Source organism: Apodemus sylvaticus, chromosome 14, assembly GCF_947179515.1.
Source record: "Apodemus sylvaticus chromosome 14, mApoSyl1.1, whole genome shotgun sequence".
NCBI lineage: Eukaryota > Metazoa > Chordata > Mammalia > Rodentia > Muridae > Apodemus > Apodemus sylvaticus.
In genome coordinates, this window is record NC_067485.1 from 61,024,021 (window position 1) to 61,045,473 (window position 21,453).

A 21,453-nucleotide genomic window follows, 5' to 3' on the forward strand; every position below is an offset into this window, starting at 1 on the left:
ACCACTCTGCGCCCTATGGCGAGACCTTATGCCAACAGTCCTTCCGCTTTCCCTTGAGTGCTTCAGGCATGCTCGTCCTCGGGGCCCTGTGCTGTCCTCTCTCTCCCTGGATTTTTTTTCCCGGCACTCTGTGTGGCTTGCATCTTCATGTCATGTTTCAGATGCTACTTTCCTCTACCTTTTTCTGTCTATCTCTCGAGCAGTCTCTGTAACCTTTACCTTGCATGGCTTTCACAGAATCACACTGTCATACATATTTCATACGTTCCCCAGCTTGATCAAACATACGTTCCAGAAAGTCAGATGGTTGTGCCCCTTTCCTGATTGTTGTTGCCAAAAGTAACGAGCCCTCTGAGTGCCACATGATTAGTAGCAATTTTTTTTAAATTTTTTAACTCTTTATCATATATATTAAAAAATGTTGACAAGAAATATTGTAACAACTGATACTTTAAGTATATATATATATATAAATATAAATATATACTATAATATATACTTAATGAATACAATGCATATAATATATATTTTAAGTGGATATAAGTCTGACAATCTCTGCTACCTAATTCTTTTTTTTTTATGTTTTGTTTGTTTGTTTTGTTTTTTTGTTTTTTTTTTGGTTTCTTTTTCAAGACAGGGTTTCTCTGTATAGCTCTGGCTGTCCTCGAACTTAGAAATCCACCTGCCTCTGCCTCCCAAGTGCTGGGATTAAAGGCATGTGCCACCACCACCCGGCTCTGCTACCTAATTCTAATTTCAAGGTCATTCATTCCAAAATATTTACTGATAAATATCTTCTAAATTTTTTCTTTTGCTTATATGCGCGAGTATATTTTTTTCTTAAAAAGGCACTCATACAAAATGTAGCAACAAGTTAATCATATCATTATCAATTTGCAGTTAAAAGTTGATATAGACACAGTTATTTTTTAACTATGGATACATAGACTTATATATTTTATATAATTTTAGGTACATAGATCACGTGACTCTGTATGAGATTTCAGACAGCCTTACTGTTAGTGTCCCGTCAGTTTCAGTCAATGTTCTACTGCAGTGAAGAGACACCATAACTATGGCAACAATCTTGTTTGTTTGTTTGTTTGTTTTGTTTTTAGTAGAGCTTAAAATTTTAACTCTTATTGTGGTACAAACCCAAAATAAGAACAATTTTTAGACATTGGAGTTCATTGTAATAAGGCTGTGTGTACTTCAAGGTACCTCACAGCAACAAAGAATTTTATACCTCCATAGTAGCTAAGAGTTGACAGTTCTGCTGCACCAAGGAATGAATTGTAGGCACAATTATTTAGATACAGATTTCCTGCTATGGTAAAAAGCTATTTGACTTGAGTGATTGTCATCATTCTCAGCCCACAGGGTAGAGGTTATATTCATTTAAGAAATGGTGAGTGTATTAAGATGGTCTATTCACGAAGCCATTCATCAACTGTTTCAATGAACTATGGTTCTGCTTTGAGGGAGAGTGGCACAGACATTAGGTGAGGGTAAGATTCTGGTTCATTGTCTGTGATGATTTTGAAAAGCATTCATCTCAGAAATAGAGTAACTTATGAGGTCATCTTCAAAACTGATACAATAATTGTAAATATCAAGCAAAACATTCAGTCTTGCTCTTTGTTGTTCTCTTACAAGCCACCTACCAAATTAATTGTCTACATTTCTTTTGGCTATATAAATAATTTTGAAATATGTAAGCTGTTCTGAAAACCATAGAATAGTGTAAAAACATCAAATAAACACTCCTAATAGAGAGGCTGAGATAGGAGAAGCATGCTTTTAAGACCATTATGTGGTACACAGCAAAACACTGTCCCATACAAACAAGCACAAAGTGCATATGGATTGTACAATATTGGGCATAGCTCTCCAATTACCAAATTAGAGAGACCATGGGGTGACAGCCAAAAAATTTTTAATTCCTCATATTTCTGAATTTCAATTGATTAAGATATATTAGTAATATTAATTTTCATATTAAGAGATATTAGCCAGGCGGTGTTGGCGCACACCTATAATCCCAGCACTCTGGGAGGTAGAGGCAGGCGGATTTCTGAGTTTGAGGCCAGCCTGGTCTACAAAGTGAGTTCCAGGACAGCCAGAGTTATACAGAGAAACCCTGACTCAAAAACCCCAAAAAATCTAAAAAACCAAAAGGGAGAGAGAAAGAGGTTAAGGAAAAGTGATTGTGATTTCCTGTTATTTTTGTTGTTAGAGTTGGAGATATTTTTGGGTGGGTTTGCTGAGAGATTACTTTCTTGCTTTTTCTAGGGTGTAGTTTCCCTCCTTATGTTGGTGTTTTTCACCTATTATTTTTTGTAGGGCTAGATTTGTGGAAAGATATTGGGTAAATTCGGTTTTGTTATGGAATATCTTGTTTTCTCAGTCTGTGGTAATTGAGAGTTTTGCTGAGTATAGTAGCCTGGGCTGGCATTTGTGTTCTCTTAGGGTCTGTATGACATCTGCCAGGATATTTATTCTAGCTTTCATAGTCTCTGGTGAGAAGTCTGGTGTAATTCTGACAGGTCTGCCTGTATATGTCACTTGACCTTTTTCCTTTACTAATTTTAATATTCTTTCTTTGCTTAGTGTATTTGGTGTTTTCATTATTATGTGATGGGAGGAATTTCTGTTCTAGTCCAGTCTATTTGGAGTCTGTAGCTTCTTGTATGTTCATGGGCACATCTTTCTTTGGGTTAGGCAAGTTTTCTTCTATAATTTTGTTGAAGATATCTACTGGTCCTTTAAGTTGGGAATCTTCACTCTCTTCTATAGCTATTATCCTTAAGTTTGGCCTTCTCATTGTGTCCTGGATTTTCTGTATGTTTTGGGGTAAAAGATTTTTTGCTTTTTGTGTTTTCTTTGATGTTGTGCCAATGTTTTCTATGGTATCTTCTGCATCTGAGATTCTCTCTTTTAGCTCTTATATTCTGTTGTTGATGTTTGCATCTATGACTCCTGATCTAGGTTTTCTATCTCCAAAGATGTATCACTTTTGTGATTTCTTTATTGCTTCTAGTTCCCTTTTTAGATCCTGGATGGTTTTGTTCATTTCCTTTGCCTGTTTGATTGTGTTTTCCTATAATTCTTTAAGGGATTTTTGTGATTCCTCTTTAAGGGCTTCTACCTGTTTACCTGTGTTCTCCTGTATTTCTTTAAGGGAGTTATTTATGTCCTTCTTAAAGTCCTCTATCATCATCATGAGAAGTGATTTTAGAGCTGAATCTTGCTACTCAGGTGTGACGGTGTATCCAGGACTTGCTATGGTGGAAAAAAACTGAGTTCTGATGATGCCAAGTAACTTTGGTTTCTGTTGCTTATGTTCTTGTGCTTACCTCCACCATCTGGTTATCTCTAGTCTACCTGCCCTCCCTATATCTGACTGGAGCCTGTCCTTCCTGTGATCCTGGTTGTGTCAGAACTCCTCATAATCAAGCTGTCTCTGTGATCCTATGATTCTGGGATCCTGTGATCCTAAGATCCTGGGTGTGTCCGAGCTCCTGGGAGTCAAGCTGTCTCTGGGACCCTAAGATCCTGATGTGACCAAGCTCCTGGGATCCTGGGATCCTATGATCCTGAGTGTGTTAGAGTGCCTGGGAGTGGAGCTTCCTCTGGGTATTTTGGGACTGGTTGTTGAGTTTGTGCCTAAGGTCTGCTCAGGGCACCAGCCCAAACAGCCCAGAAGAAACCCGTACCACTGGTCTGGCGGAGTTCCTGCGTGCCTGGGTCCAGCTGGTTCCAGTTACTCCTGGTGTTGGGCTAGTATGAGTTTCTTAATGCATGATTTCTTGTTCTTATCTTTGTACAGTGACATGCTCATCACAGGGACTAGGGATATGTGTTGTGTGCGTGTGCCTGTGTACGCATATGTGTGTAGTCATGCACAGTTTTTTGATGTGCATGGAAGCCAGAGATCAAGTGTAATCATATGAGAAAGTCAGACACCTGGGATCCAAAGAACTTGTACAGCTGGGGCTGGTGAGATGGCTCAATGGTTAAGAGCACTGACTGCTCTTCCGAAGGTCCTGAGTTCAAATCCCAGCAACCACAAGGTGGCTCACAACCATCCAATGAGATCTGATACCCTCTTCTGGTGTGTCTGAAGACAGCTACAGTGCACTCACATATAATAAATAAATAAATCTTAAAAAAAAAAAAAAGAACTTGTACAGCAGATGCTGAGCACACTTCTAAATCCATCTATCAGGAAGCTGAAGATGGTGTAAAAGATGGTTTAGAGGTCAGGCAGGAGTGAAAAATTGGCACAGAAAAGAGAGACAGAGAGAAAGCCCAGCAGGATGTTTTCTAAACTTTTAGCAGGGTACAGAGCCCTCTACCTCAAGGGCTGTGCTAGTCATGTGTTCAGAGTTACTACAGATGACGATCAGGATCCCAGCCTGGTCTCTGTACTCTTCCACAGGAGTCCTCACTATTGTCTTACCCAAGTGGAAGAACAATTTGTCATCCCCTCCAGGGACTAACAGGCTCTAGTATGGGGTTACATTGAAATAACAGGCTTTGCTTGCTTGTTTGTTTTATAAACAAAGGCATACTAGTGCCTTAGAGCTGTTCTGGGACCCTAGAGCAAACAATAAATACTCACATTTCAACCAGACCCTGACTTAGAAACCAAGGAGAAGCAGTTACAGTGGCACAGCCTTGTAGCAGCATGGCTTAGGAGGCTGAAGCAGGAGGATTGTGAGTTTGAGGCTATCTGAGGTATGCAGCAAGACTCTTTTTAGGAAGGAAGGAAGGAAGGAAAGAAGGAAGGAAGGAAGGAAGGAAGGAAGGAAGGAAGGAAGGAAGGAAGGAAGGAGGGAGGGAGGGAAGGAGGGAAGGAAGGAAGGAAGGAAGGAAGGAAGGAAGGAAGGAAGGAAGGAGGGAAGGAGGGAGGGAAGGAGGGAAGGAAGGAAGGAGAAGAAGAAAGAAAGGAAAGGAGGAAGGGAAGGAAAAGAAACTCAGGAGGCCAGGTCAGAAATCTCTTTCCATAAGATGCCTGCTGAAGATGGGGAGTGAGGCCCGTGACCCCAGATTGGGCTGCCCCGAGTAAGAAACTTAAAGCAGGGCTGTGTAGGGAAGGGGGAATAGTGGGGTCTGATGACCAGAGGTCCAGAGAGTGAGAGATCCACTGTTAATACAAGAGTCAGCAGAGCCTGTCAGGGACAGGTTGCTGCAGGACCGTGGGCCGGAGCAGCAGGGAGGCCCTCATGGCTGAGTCTCAGCGGATCTTTATCTGTGAAGCCTTTGCTGGGTGTATATTTTAAAGTCAGTCCTTACATGTGTCTTCAGTTATGCCAAATTCTTTCAATACAAGAACCAGATTTCATATATATTTTTTAAATATCTCACAATGGCACCTTTCATGGTGCCAGAAAGCAGGCAGACTCTTAATATAAAAGACACAAATGGGAGGCCTGGGGGACGGCGTGTTGAGAGCGGGCAAAACTTGGGAGGGACACAGAGGGGGGAAAAATGTATTTTTACTATTACTTTATATTCCAGGAAGACATTTAGCTAGAGATGTCTTAAAGCCAATTAACACCTCAGCAAAGTCTGAAAAACAGAGACGTTGCAGGGAATATAATTTTTTAATGACGTTTTCAAACTATTGAGAAGTCAAACCCCCGACAGGATGAAAACAGGGCTGAATCATGGAGACTCCAACGCTCGTTTGCGGAACCTGAGGATGGAGCCGGGGACCTGCCGTAAGAGCGGGGACGGAAGAGAGTCTGCAGCTAACTAAGGTTTCAGTTTTTCTCTGGGCTGAACTGACAGGCTGCAGCAGTGCACAGGCCTAGAAGAAGCTGAGTTGGAAACAAGGGGGGAGTTTGACAAATATAATCTTAGTGTCTGGGAGAAGAGCACACTTTGTTTATGGCAACTCTGTGGGCTTTTGGCGAGGGGAGGCAGGCAGGAGAGGCTACCCGGAGCCCCGTTATCTTTTGCTCACACTGTGAGGCTTCAACAGCAGAAATATATCTTCTCAAAATTCAAGGTCAACATATTGTCAGGGAGGGTTTCTCCTGAGCTCTGCTTTCTTTTTTTCCTTGAACTGGAGACAGCTAGAAAACAGGACAGTTTCATCAATTGTTTTTCTTATGAAGGTGCCAGCCATGTTGGACTAGGCCCCACCTTTCTGATCTCATTCTCACTTAGATCTTGACTCCAAACACAGTCACATTCTAGAGTTCTGGGGGATAGAATTTAAATAATTCCACCTAGTAATTCCACTCCTAGGAGTCTCAAGAAAGTAAAAGGGTCATGTGATGGGGCCTACCTGCTGGTGTGTCCAAAAGCAGCTACATTAGATGGAAATCTCACCCTCTAAAACCTCGGGACAGGGCCTTGGCGCCAGACCCAAGGCCTGCTTCATCTCAGTTCCGTATCATGAGGCTCACTGGAGAAATCTGAGTGGAAAGTGGACCAGAGGCCTTCACCAGCTCCTTTACCTACGGAGACACACGTGGGCCATGGAGCCATGCAGAACGTGTGCCTTCCTGTGTTCTTAGCACACCACCTGAAATATGAGAACCTGCTAAAGAGCTGTGCGTGATGTCACCTGGCAGCCTGCTGGACGCCCTGCCAGCAGGAGAGCATCAGGGAGCACCTGCTCGGGTCTGTGACGTAAGACAGGCAGGCCCCAGCATTATTCCTAGTATTGCACAGAATAAACAGTCTTTGAGCTAGTGTGAAAATACACGTGGAAACTCTTACGGAGTTAGAAGAACATAAAAGGTCCCACTGGAAGGCCAGCTTTTAAAAAACAAATTAGTTTGACAGGGAACTTTTCACCAAAGGTAAGAATGCATGTGTTATCAGTGGCACCAGGGCCCAATGTGTAGTCCCAGTCCAGAGGTCATACACACAGGCCTGACTGATTAAACGGTGGTCAGAGTATAGAATAACCGGCTTGCATTATGTATATAATCAGGTATATGTGTGAAACTGGCAAGGACTAACTGAATTAATTCTTTAATGGAAGAAAGTAGGTATAATTAATCTTGTATTCACCAAGATAACACATTCTGGAATTCACCAGAATTGCCCTGGGGATGGAACCAAAGAACTGACTCACCCTCTGCAAGGAGTTCCACAATGTTACCTCTTATCCTAACAAGACCACTGCAGAACAGCTGCCAATATTACGTGTTTTGCTGTCTGCTTTTGGAGACCCTTGGAGACACAGTTTTTCTATGTAGCCCTGGCGGTCCTGGGACCTCAGAGGCCTCTGCCTCTGCCTCCACTCACATTTTCACACTAGCTTAAAAACTATTTACTCTGTGCAATACTAGAAATAATGCTGGGCTGGGGCACAGGCCTCCCTGTGTCACTCAAACAGATCCTGTGTGATGCTGGCAGTGGCATTCAGCAGGCTGTCAGGTGACCCCGGGCAGAGCGCTAAGAAGGCATTCACCACCATGCCTTAATACATTTTAAACTAGATACTTCTAATGGCACTGATGAAGAGAACTGAGGGTGATCGTTGTTATTGTTAGAACATAGTCAAGGGGGTGTAGAGTGGCTCAGTGGTTAAGAGCACTGGCTGGTTTTCCAGAATATCTAGTTTCAATTCCTAGCACCTACATGGTGGCTCTGGGTAACTCCTGTCCCATTGGACCCATCGCCCCTTCCTGGCCTCTTGTGGTACTGCACATAAATGGTCACAGACATGCAAGAGAAACACCTATACACATTTAAAAAACACTCCCCCCCCCCCCCCAATACAGTCAAAATGTATGGTATCATACACCTGTAATCTCAGGATATGAAGTTCAAGGTTATTCTTCATTATCTAGTAAGAACAAGGTCATCCTGAGATACACAAGAGCATGTCTCAACAAAACAAAACATTGGGGTTTTAGCCGGGCGGTGGTGGTGCAGGCCTGTAATCCCAGCACTCTGGGAGGCAGAGGCAGAGGCAGGCGGATTTCTGAGTTTGAGGCCAGCCTGGTCTACAGAGTGAGTTCCAGAACAGCTAGGGCTATACAGAGAAACCCTGTCTTGAAGAAAATCAAACCAAAAACAAACAAACAAACAAACAAACAAAAACAAAAACTAAAAAACAAAACAAAAAACCATTGGGGTTTTGTCACTACAGGAGAGATGCTGTCTTCCACTTTTTTTTTTTTTTTTGAGATCCAGAAGTTCAGCAGCATCCTGTCTGTGAAATCCTCTTCTCCAACTGAAGTGACTTACCCTGCCTGACACAGACATTCCTGCTGACAGCCTAGCACCAATCATTTGAAGCATTATTCCTTTTATGTATCAAATAAGATCCACAGAAACCTCCAGATCCTTTGCTGCACCCTTTGGAGAGTGTGATATAATAGCATGTCATTAGATTTTCAATTTTTAATGTAAAGACCTTTCAGTAAAAAGACCTTGTAGAGAAATCATTGAAATGCAACTATTGTGTAAAGGGATCTTAAGAACATTAACATATTTTTGTTTTTATCATAATAATTTAAAAGGTTTTCATCCTAATGAGCTGGTGTAGACATTTTCTGAAGTAATAAAATCCACTTAACTCACTTAAGTTAAAATAACTCAACTCACATTCCCCCTTTTGTCTGCTTTTTCATCCTGTTTAAAGTTACAGCAATTATCCTTATCTTAATTTTCTGGCACACATGTTACATTCAATTGCTTCTTGTAGAAATACTTATTTAAATGGTTTTTAGACTTTTATTGTTTTTGATTAAGTCAAGTCAAGTTTATTTTGGATCTAGAAGTATAAAGAAACATAAAAAATGTTTTTGCCTTGCTGACTTTCATGTTGTCTTTGAAACTTAGGAATTCTCTTTTTAGTAAATATTTTTTACATCCGAGAAAACAACAACAACAACAACCACCACCACCACCACCCATTGTCGGGGATCTGGGTTCGGGTGGGACTTCCTAGCTGTGATACAGAGAAAGGCATATTTCACACTGACCTCCTGGAAGACTAATTTTCCCCCTCTATGGAATTTTGAATGTCTGTCGCCTTTCATTTATTTCAGTCCCATGCCTGCATCTTTAACCCTGAAATGTTTCATGTAACTGTTATTAAATGGTGACCTATAATCCAGGCTGCAAAGGCACAGGGTACCTGCATCTTCCCAGGGAGCCTACTCAATACTCGTGGCTACCAAGTGCCTCACCCGTGATCCACCAACATTCTAAAGGAGGGCTCACATCAACCAAAACTGTCTTCCAAGTCAATGCATTTCCCAGGTTTGCCTGTTTACAAAGCCATTATGGAAGGGTGTGGTCTTGGTTTCTTTACCATTGCTGTGATAAAACATACTGCCAAAGGGAGAAAGGGTTTATCATGATCTTATTATGATCTATAGCCCCTGCAGGATACAGTCTATCACTGTGGGTGAAGCGTGCCAGCAGAGGCAGAGAGCTGGGTAGTCACACTCAATGGCAGCGAGGAGGCAGAGAGTGAAGGGGCGGGGCAGGCTTATAAAGCCTCAGCCCTGCTCTCAGGGACCCTCCATCTCCCAAACTCCCCAGTTAGCATCAACAGCCAAGGATCACATGATCAAACCTAAGAGTTTATGTGGGGCATAGGTCACAGTCAAACTATCAGTCATAGAACTTAATAATTACTTTGAAATCCGAAAAATCAACTCTAGAACTTCAACCTTAGTTTTACCAGCATAAGATTTTTTAATATCTAATTGTATTTTTTTTGAGACAAGACCTCCCGGTGTAGCTATGTCTGGTCTGGAACTCAAAGAATACATCAGGCTGACCTTGAATTGATATAGCTCCTTCCTCCCCTCTCTCCCAAGTGCTGGGGTTGATGGCGTATGCCTCCTTGCCTGGCCTGCTTGTGCAGCAGCAAATGCATCTCATGGCTGCACTGTCTCGTAAGCACATTCATTCCTAGAGTTGGATTGGGCACAGTGAATCACTTTGTAGGAATTTTCCATGTTTCATTCACCTCATACTAATTCCCAAGGCACAAGCAGGGGTGAACTTGAGTCGCTGTGCATGGAAGTTCTAAAATAGTCCTCTTGGAGGCTCACTACCAGCCCCTAACCCACATTTTATTTAAAGATTGACACAGTTCCCCCCCCCCCCCGGGCATTTATTTTATCAAAGAAAACTAAAAGCCAACATTTTTTCTTTTACATTTAAATTCGTTCATAGAATATATTTTGATCATAATCTTTCCTCCTTCCCCAACCTATCTATTCACCCAACTTCATGTTGTCTCTCCCTCTCTCTCTCTCTGTCTGCCTCTGTCTCTCCTCTTTCTCTGTCTCTTTTTCCAAAACAAAAATAAAAAAATAAAAATTCAAACAGACAAATCAAAAAGTGCATGGGAAAACCAAACCCATTTGTCTTGACCGACTGCCCCTGGGCATGAGGCTGCTGATGCCCTCAGCAACACTCAATTGGAGAAAGCCAGTTTCCTCTCTTCCAGCAGGCATCAATTACTAACAACTCATGGTTGGGTTAGCGCTTTGCGGCCACCCCTCCTCTGGGCTGGGATTTTGTCTGGATTTCACTCACATAGTCTTGTGCGTCCTGCCACCATCTCTGAGTTCATTCGAACATCAGCTCTGCTGTGACTAGACGATGCGGAATTTCACTCACATAGTCTTGTGCGTCCCCCCACCATCTCTGTCTCTTACAATTTCTCCCTCCTCGTTTACATAGATCCCTGAGCGCTTTTTTTTGTTTGTTTGTTTCGAGACAGGGTTTCTCTGTATAGCCCTGGCTGTCCTGGAGCTCACTCTGTAGACCAGGCTGGCCTCCAACTCAGAAATCTGCCTGCCTCTGCCTCCCAGAGTGCTGGGATTACAGGTGTGTGCCACCACCGCCCGGCTGATCCCTGAGCTCTTAAGGGAGGTTTTGATAAAGTCGTCCCATTTAGGGTGTGTGAGAGCCACCATTTTTGTTAACCTAAAGCGGCTTGTTTTGTAGAGGAGATTTGTTCATGACTTTATAACTTCTGTTTCTTTTTTTTTTTTCTTGGTGGGCAGTTCAGTGTATTTGATGTCTCTTGGGCTGTGCACAGAGTTTTACTTTATTTTTATTATTTTATTTCATCTTATATTTTATTTAACATCAGCTCATTTCATGAAACTGTTTTATCTCTGAGAAAGTCCCAGACTGCTGCTCAACCCACTTGCAGTTCACTGACCAGCCTCTAGATGGAGGCAGTGTGCACCTAACAGTACTTTCGCATTTTCTGGAACAAAGCTACTATAGCAACACAATATGTAAATAGAGAAAAATCAGTCAGCATGCAAGTGCAAACAACTGAGTCGGTTGCTAGTTAAGGTCAATACAGACTTATCAAATGGCTTACAGAAACAGCAAATTGGATTTTTAACTGGGCTACTGCAGAATCGGCCAAAGCAGGAGCTTCTTGCCACCTTGGGCAGGTATGACCTGGTAATATCAGGAGCTGCCAGCAGTGTCCCAGTACCTGACCACACCAGATCGCCAGTGCTACAGAAATGGACTCCTGGGACCTGAACCCCACAACCACACCAGCCTGGTGATGGATGGGGACAGAGGCAGGAGAAACTAAAGGAACCTGTGAACATGCTCAGCTGATGCGCCACCCACCCACTCCTCAGACCCAAGCATGTCCAGAGTGCTGGGATGGCCCATTTTTCTGCCTCTACAACAGAGGAGACACACAACGAGAGGATAAGGGTGTGCAAATCACACCCTCAGCTTAGCTACCCACTATGCCACGCAGGCCAGGGCAGTGGACCTGATGATCTAGGACTCCACTTGCTTTAACGATGCCCTAAGATCATCAAGGATATATATATGTGTGTGTGTGTGTGTGTGTGTGTGTGTGTGTATGTATATACCCAAAGCTATATACTTGCTACAAAACAATCTTTTTAAATTCTCTGTTTTTATAACATTAATTTCATTTATATTTTTATTATTTTTAATTAAGTGCATTCATACCTTTCTGTGCGCACCCAAGAACACAGGTGCCTATCCATGCTGGGAACTGAGCCCAGTCTTCCAAAACAGGGCAAGTAGTATGCGCTCTTAACTGCCGAGCCATCGCTCCGGCCCAATATGATACTGCATTGCAACCTCTGACGAACACTTGGGAAAACACATGTCAAACATACGAACATACGAACCCTTGGGAAAACACATGTCAAACACACTTTAGACATCAGGCTCCGGGTGATGGCTCAATGGGTAAATCACTTGCCAGACAAATATGGGCATCTGAATTCAAGTTCCCTAGACCCATGTAAATGCTGCGGGCAGTAGTGAGCATCTATAATCCCAGTGCTTTCACGAGGAGATGGGAGGCAGAGGAGAATCCCTGAAAGCTTGAAGGCTTCAGGGTTGTGTGGTACACACACTGGTGAACACACACACACACACACACACACACACACACACAAGCGCGCATGCGCCCTGGGTCCTTTCAGTTACCAACCACACTGGTGACTTCCACCTTTGGAGACAGAGACGGGTGTTTTCTCACTCCTACCTCCTACCCAGTCTTGCGCTGGGATGCAGGCTCTGACTCCCTGGGCCTCTTTTCTTTAAATCTCTCAGGGAGATTTGCAGTCACCATCAACGTGGACGCCTTGCAGTAGAACAGCCACACTCAGCAATCCACCCCCACTTGACAGATATGGTCCTTCATCTGGCCTAAACCCTTCTATACTGTTTTAAATCATTTTTGGTGGTTTTTTGGCCTATGTTTACACACATGCAGGACCTCTGCTGGGCTTATTCAGGGCTGCTCTCTAAAGCTGTCTAGAGTATGGCCAACCTTCCGGAATCTGGCTGTACCCAAGGAAGCCGCTGCCGCTGCCGTTCTTATTTTCCGGAGTCTCATTTGCAAATTCCTGAGGGCACACAGAGCGGTGGGAACATCCTGTGGCTACTCTTTCCCCGAAGGCCAACTAAGGAGCAGCCAGACACCAACCCTACCTACCGCCTCATTCCAGACGGCGCCATGATTAAACAGACACTACTCCATCATTAAACTGCGGACCCAATATCAGTGCGGTGATTTTTCATGGAAATTATTTCATAAACCAAACTCTACTGGACAACGGTTTTCATATTTGGGGGAGGGGAGTAGCTTTCTTTTAATCCTTTCTATTTTTCACTGAAAAGGGGGTGAAGGAGGAATGTCATGGAGTTCTGTTGAGAACTTCAGCGAGTGTTTCCTTAGATGGCTGGAGCCCCTGACGGCACAGATTCAACTTACTTTTGTTCAAAGACTTTTATTTTAGGTCTGGGAGTGAACCGAGGTTCTTGGACATGCTAGGCAAGAACTGTACTACTGAGCTATATCTACAGCCCTGTAATAATTCTGGTCTGTAGCTGATTATATCAAAGGATTCAGAGCCAGCAAATACAGAGAATGGCTTATATTTATGGTACGTGAACATACACAGTGAATATGCATACATGTGTTTATGTATGCCCTGCCGCTTTTAATTCCTCTCCAAATACATGTGCTAGGAGTCCTTTGGAGAATAAACCATTCTTAGCCCCTCAACATTCCTCCCACTGTAGACATACACAGAAGCAACATAGAATTAGTCACATAGAAGAATTATACACTCAGCAGGTTTATCTCTGGGCAAGTGTGTAAAGGCTTCCTCTACTTCAGGGAGGGAAGGAGTTTGAGGTCTGTCCAGTTCAGAGTCAACAACCATCAGGGTGCCAAGCCTCCACACAGCACAGCCTGAGAAGAACTACAAAGACAAAGTGTGTTCCATACAGAAGTGTAAGGCAGAACAGGTTTTTCCACTCAGCCTGTTGAAGTTTGCATAAAAGTGCCGCCCATTCCCCACCCCCAGGGGCTCCTGTATTTGAACACTGGGTCCCCAGTAGGTGGTCTCCAACTGTATGGGGGAGGTTATGGGTCTTTTAGGACTGTGACATGGAGCCTGGCTGGAGGACGCACCATCAAGGGGTGGGCTCTGGAAATTCCTAGTCTCACCACATTTGCGGTTTACACTCTGTTCCTCGTGTGCCTCTGAGATGTGATCTCTCAGTTTCCTGTTCTGGCCACCTGCTGTCATGTCTCTCTGGTGTTACGGATTCTCCCTCTGGAACCACAAGCCAAAATAAACTCTTCCTCACATAAGTTGCTTTTGGTCATGATGTTTTGTCACAGCTACAAAAAGGTAACCAGGGTCTGGTCCCATCCCAGGCTCTGTGGCCAGGGTCAGGCAGCAATGGCGTCTCACATCCCTGCGTGATATCTGTGGAGGCAGTGCTATAAAAATCACAGGTGCAGCAGCCTCTAGTGCAGAGGTCAAGGTCTCTACCAATACCTCAGCAGCCACAACTCACAACACCTTGATCTAATGTTTTTGAAACGCAAGAGTTAATTCAAAAACCCATGGTGGGAGCTAAAGAGACAGCACTGTAGTTAAGAGGGCACCCCTGCTGTTGCAGATGGCCTGAATGTGGTTTCTAGTAACCACACTGGGTGACTGACTCACAAAGCTTCAGCCCCAGGGATCTGACACACTCTCTGGCCTCTGCAGGTATCTACACTCAGGTGCATGTGCGTGTACACACAGACATAAAAATAAATCCTGTAAGAGTTACCCTTAAAGGATCCCTTTAAAGGGATCCACAATGAAGCCAAATTTTAAAAAACCTCCTCATAGGATCTATAATCCTGCTATCTGGAATTTAGTCAAAGAAACCTACACACAGATGTTCTCAGCAACTTTATTCATAACTATCCAAACTTGAAATCAACCAAGATGTCTATTGGAGGGTGTCTTAGTTTGGATTTTACTGCTGTACACAGACACTGCTACCAAGGCAACTCTTATAAAAGACAACATTTAATTGGGGCTGGCTTACAGAGGTTCAGTCCATTATCATCAAGGTGAGAGCATGACAGCCTCCAAGCAGACATGGGGCTGGAGGAGCTGAGAGTTTCACCTCTTGTTCCAAAGGCAGCTAGGATAAGGGTCTTAGAGCCAATGCCTTGGAGAGATGGCTCAGCGGTTAAGAGCACTGTCTGCTCTTCCAAAGGTCCTGAGTTCAAATCCCAACAACCACATGGTGGCTCACAACCATCTGTAACAAGATCTGATGCCCTCTTCTGGAATGTCTGAAGACAGCTACAGTGTACTTACATATAATAAATAAATAAATCTTAAAAAAAAAAAAAAAGCAACGCCCACAGTGACACACCTACTCCAATAAAGCCACACCTCCTAATAGCGCCATTCCCTGGGCCAAGAGTATTCAAACCACCACAGTGGGTGAATATGGACAAACTGATAGATCTAGATGATGGGATATTATTTAGTGCTAAAGGGAAATTACCTGCCAGCAGCCAAACGATACAGAAGAAAGTTAAGTGTGTACTACTCTGCTGTTAATCTCAAAGGGCCAAACTGTCTCATTCTAACTGTAGGACGTCCTAGAAAAAGCAAACTCTAACAACAGTGAAAGGAGAGCTCACTTGTGGTCAGGAGTTGGTGAGAATTGAAGGATAAATGGGCAGACTACAGAATATCTTTGGGGCAGAGAAAATACTTTCTATTATGCACAATGGTGATTTCTCACCACTGCCTGTCTAACCCCAGAGCATGTATAACACCAACAGTAAGCTCTAGCGGCAGCTAGGTGGTGACAACACGGCAGGGCAGGGCTGTCAGCTGGGCCAACATTCCAGGCCTAAACTTTTTTTTTTTTTTAATTAATTAAGAGGGGAAGGGGTGGTCAGAATTATAAAGATCAAGGTAGTGGACAAACCGATACATTTCTATCCATGGCTCTTAACAGTGTTCTTTAATACAGTTCCTAATGTTGTGGTGACCCCATACCACAAATTACTTTCATTCCTACTTCATAACTGTAATTGTTGCTGCCAAGCAGTGTCTGAGTTCCTAGGACCATCTGAAATATGTGTTTTCCTATGGATGCTACCCACAGGTTGAGAACTGCTGATCTAGCTGCTACTATGTTAGGAGGATTCATTAAAATTCTCAATTCTGACCGATATGACAACACAGAGATACTCAAAGACACACAGAGCTTCCAAACAGCACCAACAAGGGTTTACAAGGCCATGCCTCTAAGTTAGGGGAGGTGGGGGGAGGGGTGGGTATTACAGCTACACTTCTAGCTCTCTGTACTGGGACTCCTGGGGCTGTTCTGTGTGTCTTTGTGTTAAATAAGACCAGACACAAGGGGATTTCCTTAATCAAGGCAAGGCTGAGTAAGGACCTTGGAAAGGAAAGTGTGTTTGCAGGTCCTGGTGATTCACATTTCCCCTTCATTCCACAGGCTCATCAACCCCAGTCAATGGCACCAGGTGCATCCCAGAGGAAATTCCTAAATTGGCCACAAGGAGGCAGTCAAGGGCAGCATTAGCATTGCTGGCCCAAAGCCCTCATTTTCTGAGGCCATGGGTAGCCTCCCTTTGAAGAGCTTCTTAAGTCTCTCATCTCCTGTCCTCTCCTCTCTGGTGTCCCTTTGTTTCTCTCCAGAAGTTGGAAAATTCACACATTAAATGGCCCTTATTGAGGTAACGGAATTGAACCTCTTGAATAAATCTCTAACTTGCTGTGACTACGTGTTTATAGGCCCTTGGCAGAAAGACTGGCTTTAGATTGAGGCTGAGCAGTTTACAGAAGCACAGGGAACCAGAAATGTCCCCTGGGTAATCCCTTGAGCCCGGCTGTCAATGCTTCCGGGCCTCTTCTCTCTCCTGCAGGAGGGGTTCCCGTGCTGGGCAGGTATCCACCTGCAAGGCCAGCTGCCCGACAGCCAGAGGAAATTCCTCCCTTGAAGACAAAGGGTCCATTATCCAGCAGGCTCAGGTTCCCAGGGATGGGGGAAGGCACACAGGAGCTTCTTATCTTTACTTTATTTGGCAAAGCAGGGGCAATCTTCACAGAGACCTGACACCCCCCACACACCCCCACCCCATTTCCTGCAAAGCACAAAAGAGAAATTCCACTCCCAGCCTGGCTCCCGCCTCAGGGGTGACTGTGGCTAAGAAAGCACAATGCTCTTTAATCCAGGTGGAAGCTGCAGCCTGGAGGCTATAGGAAGGCTCAGTCTGTCTTCACAGGGTCCGGAGCAGTGTTCTCTCTCCCAAGTTGCGTGCAAGCCCCTGGAGTCTCAGAGACAGCACTGTAAGATGCAGCTAAGGAGATCTAGGGCTCGGACTTCCTGATTCTGTGATTTAAATGCCAGGCCATAAATACACACACACACACACACACACACACACACACACACGGAGTATTTCCTGTGATGGCACATGCCTTTAATCCCAGCACTCAGGAGGCAGAGGCAGGTGGATTTTTGTGAGTTCAGAGCCAGCCTGGTCTATAGAGCCAGTTAGTCCGTCAGTTAGTACTAGGATAGCCAGGTCCAACGCAATCCAAACTGGTCTCAAAGTTGTTCTATTACCCACTCTCACTCCACACTCAAGAAATCTTAGCCTCATAAGTACTGGGATTTCTGGTGCTCATGATCACAGCCAGCTTGAAATTCAGTGTTAGAATCGATACTGAGTTCTTGCTGCAGCAAAGCACATGCAGTAAGGTTGGGGCGGCAGAGACATCAGCAGAGCCTCTGGCCAGCATGGTGTGCAGAGCCACAAGCGGTCCACGTGTTACAATAATGATTGTGTATTACGAATACCAGGAATGCCGATAAGAAGACAATAGAGATGTTAATCGCCCCGACACGTTGGGACCCACTGTGCACTTGTGACAAAACGTCACAATGCACCTCAAAAGTACACGGAATTATTACATCTTAGTTTAAGATTTATTTGGAGATGAAATAATAAAATATTAGGTGTTTTTACTTGATCATAACGTACCTTTTACTTACATACACCATTTACATTAGCATACTCCACACTGAACCTTGTGTATGTGTCCAGTTAAAAAGCAAATGAAGGGCTAGAGAGATGGCGCCACAGGTTGGAAAAAGGTACCTGCCAGGCAAGCCTGACGACCTGGGTTCGAGTTTCAGAACTCACATGAAGTGAGTGCCATGTGGTGGCAGGTGTCTATAATCCCAGCACTCTGTTTTAAAAAAATATGTTTTAAAGAAACTTTTTAAAAAGACCTATTAATACATAATAATAATAATAATTAATAAATACATTGTAGCTGTCTTCAGATACATCAGAAGAGGGCATCAGATCCATTACAGATGGTTGTGAGCCACCATGTGGTTGCTGGGAATTGAACTCAGGACCTCTGGAAGAGCGACCAGTGTTCTTAACCATTGAGCCATCTCTCCAAGCCAGATCCTAGCACTCTTAGTGCAATGAGAGCTGGCCCAGAGCACTAGGGCCAGTCAGCTAGCCTGGAATACTCCACCCAACAATACTCAGCCCAGCATAAATACGACTCTGCCTCTCAAAGAAGGTAGAAAGGTTATCTCTGGCCTCCTCCCGCATGCCAGGGCACGTGGGCACCCGCACCCACACATGTACCCTTCCCACACATGTCCCACAAACACCCAAAACAGTAGCAAATAACAGTAAACATAACCGGGGAAAATTTTAAAAATATTAGTAGTATTGATAACATAAGCAACAATGTGCCTTTTAAGATAGCTAGGGTAATGTCTGAAACCACACAAATAACATAAGCGTTGCTTGGTTTGGGCTAAGGTTTGTCTGAATAGGCAGAATGGCATCTGAAGCCAGTCTGCTCTGGACAGTCTCTGCAATAAGGAATCAAAATCAGGGCACTAACTCACACCTAGCTTCTCCTTACTCTCCCAACAACAGCCTGCTAGGTTTTATGTGGCAGAATTCAGTTGTCTTCTGCAAGGACCCCTTATCTGCCCCCTCTTCTCCCAACTCCACCTGTCTGCAAACACAAGCATTAAGTGAAACCCTTAAAATGTTGGGGAACAGCACACGAAACACCAGCACAGAGGACAAGAAGAGCTACACCCTATAACCTGCACGTTTTGTTAAGGGGGTGAGAAAGGGAACAGAAGATAAAAAGTGAACTTCTGATTCAGGGGAGGAATGGCTGAGGTAAAGACAAAAAGAACTCTTTTTCCTCTTGGTAAAACTTCCCCCCTCTAGGGAAAGCCGCGTCCCACACCTCAGAAGCCCCTCATTTATGTTCTCAAACCAGATGGGGAGAGGAGCCATCCAGAGAGACTAAGAAAAGCCTCTTCTCAGGGTTCACGCCCCAAGCATTGTACCTTCTGGGACTGATTGGGGTGTGGTCTGCGAGGTGAGGATGGGCTCCCTTCTAGTTCACCCCTTTGTTATTCCCTTGTCCTGGGGTGTCTGAAGATAATTTCAGTGTACTTAGAAATACAATAAATAAATAAAATTTAAAAAAAAAGAAAGAAAGAAAGAAAGAAAGAAAACCCTAGACAATTCAGAGTGAGCCTAGCCCTAGGAACAGCCCCGACTTCCGCAAGTGTTAACACAAGTGTCTTAGTCAGGGTTACTATTGCTGTGATGAAACACCATGATCAAAGCAAGCTGGGACAGACAGGGTTTATTGAGCTTACACATCCACATCACTGTTCATCATGGAATGAAGACAGGACAGGAACTCACACAGGCAGGAACCTGGAGGCAGGAGCTGATGCAGAGGCCAGAGAAAGGTGCTACTTACTGGCTCGCATCACACGACTTTATAAGCCTGCTTCCTGCTTCCTGCTTCCTTATAGAACCCAGAACCACCAGCCCAGAGATGGCACCACCCATAATGTCGTGAGTCCTCCTGCATCAATAACTAAGAAAATGTCCCATAGGCTTGCTCACAGCCTGATTTTATAGACGCATTTTCTCAGTTGAGACTCCCCTCCCCCCAGTGACTCTAGCTTGTGCCAGGTTGACATAAAACTAGCTTGCACAACTTGATATTGATTTTCTTTGGATCTGAAAGACCTCACAAAGACCTGTAGCTAAAGGGCTTGTCTACCAGCCTGCAGCAATCCTAGGAGGTGATGGCACCTTGGGACAGTAGAGTCACATGAAAGAAAGATCACTGGAGACCCTCGGCCCTTACTGTCCTTATCCGCATCCCAAGCAGAGTTCTGTTCTGCCACATTCTCCACCATAACGTCTGTTCTCCCCATAGGAATGAAATGGTAGATTAGGGAATGAGAGCCCCCTTCCTGCTGGGAGGCGAGCCATTTTGCTCCTCTATAATCACTACCTTCCCACAGGCCCAAAAGGGAAGCAATGGAGCCAGCCAAGCAAGGACTAAAATCTTTAAAACAGTGAACCAAAATAAATCTTTCTGCCTTACGCAACAGTATGTAGGGTAATTGTTGGTGATGGAAAACTATCACAATATTAAACCAGCGAGTCTTCTAGGGTCAGCATTTGCAGAGTAAGATCAAACTGATATCTGAGTCCAGGGGCAGGTGCTCAGAAGCATAACAACTTGCACATGCAGTAAGACAGGCATGCGGGCCAAACTGCTGTGGAAGCTTACCCAGAGATCTTTCCTTCGTTTGATTGGTCGACCTCACCACAGGAAGGCTGGCCCGAGTCCGACTGCCTCTAGCAAAAGGACTTGGTACTTCTCCCTCAGACATGGCTTCCAAAGAGTCACCAGATGTCTCTGATAAATGCTCAACCGGATCCCCCAAATTGGGAGGGTGAGGACTGTGGGACAGCTTGGGACTTTTTGTCTGCAAAAGATATTTTAAAAGAAAGGGTTATAGGAAAGCATTATTTATTATTTATTAATATTGACTTATTATTGCTCTGATATCGCCAATGCTAGCCCTGGGCAGGAAGAAAACCACCATAAGGATTACTCTGTGAGTCAGTAGTATACATCTCTGGAAAAATAAGTCCTTGATGATCCCATTATGAATCATAATCACTAGATATCTACCTTATAAATGGCATAGGATGGGGACAAACCTGAACTATAGGAAAGACTGGTGGAGAATCATCACCTCTGCCAAGCAGATACTTACAGTTAAGATATAACAGCCGGGACTGTGCCCAATGTGGATATTAGGTTCACACTAGAGTGAACTTGTCTTCACAGTTTTCTATAAAGAACTGACGTCAGAAGCTGGAGAGATGGCTCCAGGGTTAATATCCACTGGCTACTACATGAAACTCGCCTCATCATGTTCACCATCAAATGAAGTCAGGCAGGAACTCAAATAGGGCACCAACCAGGAGGCGGGAGCTGATGAACCCAGGTTCAATTCTCAGGACTCACACAGCAGCACACAACCACCCTGTACCTCCAGTTCTAGGGGGACTCTCTTCTGGCCTCTCGAGGTCTTAGTCATGCAACAGTCATGCACAGACATCCATACAGACACACACTAATAAACATATGTTAAATTAAATTAAATTAAACTTGTCCAAGCGTGGTGGCTTAATCTTAGCGCTCAGAAGGCAGAGGTGGGGAGGTATATGGATTCAAGGCCAGCCTGGTCTACAGCGTACATCCAGGGCAACACAGAGAAATCCTG

At 44.1% G+C, this 21,453-nt stretch overlaps 1 protein-coding gene across 13 annotated transcripts in view; it reads right to left on the reverse strand.

The window, feature by feature from the left end:
- Kiaa1217 (KIAA1217 ortholog) overlaps nt 1–21,453 on the reverse strand; it is a 295,062-nt gene that overhangs the window by 127,261 nt on the left and 146,348 nt on the right. For all 13 annotated transcript variants that reach the window (XM_052156787.1, XM_052156786.1, XM_052156785.1 and 10 more), the window contains one exon: nt 20,448–20,646. In XM_052156787.1, the coding sequence (XP_052012747.1) occupies nt 20,448–20,646 (199 nt within the window). The remainder of the gene's footprint in view (nt 1–20,447; nt 20,647–21,453) is intronic.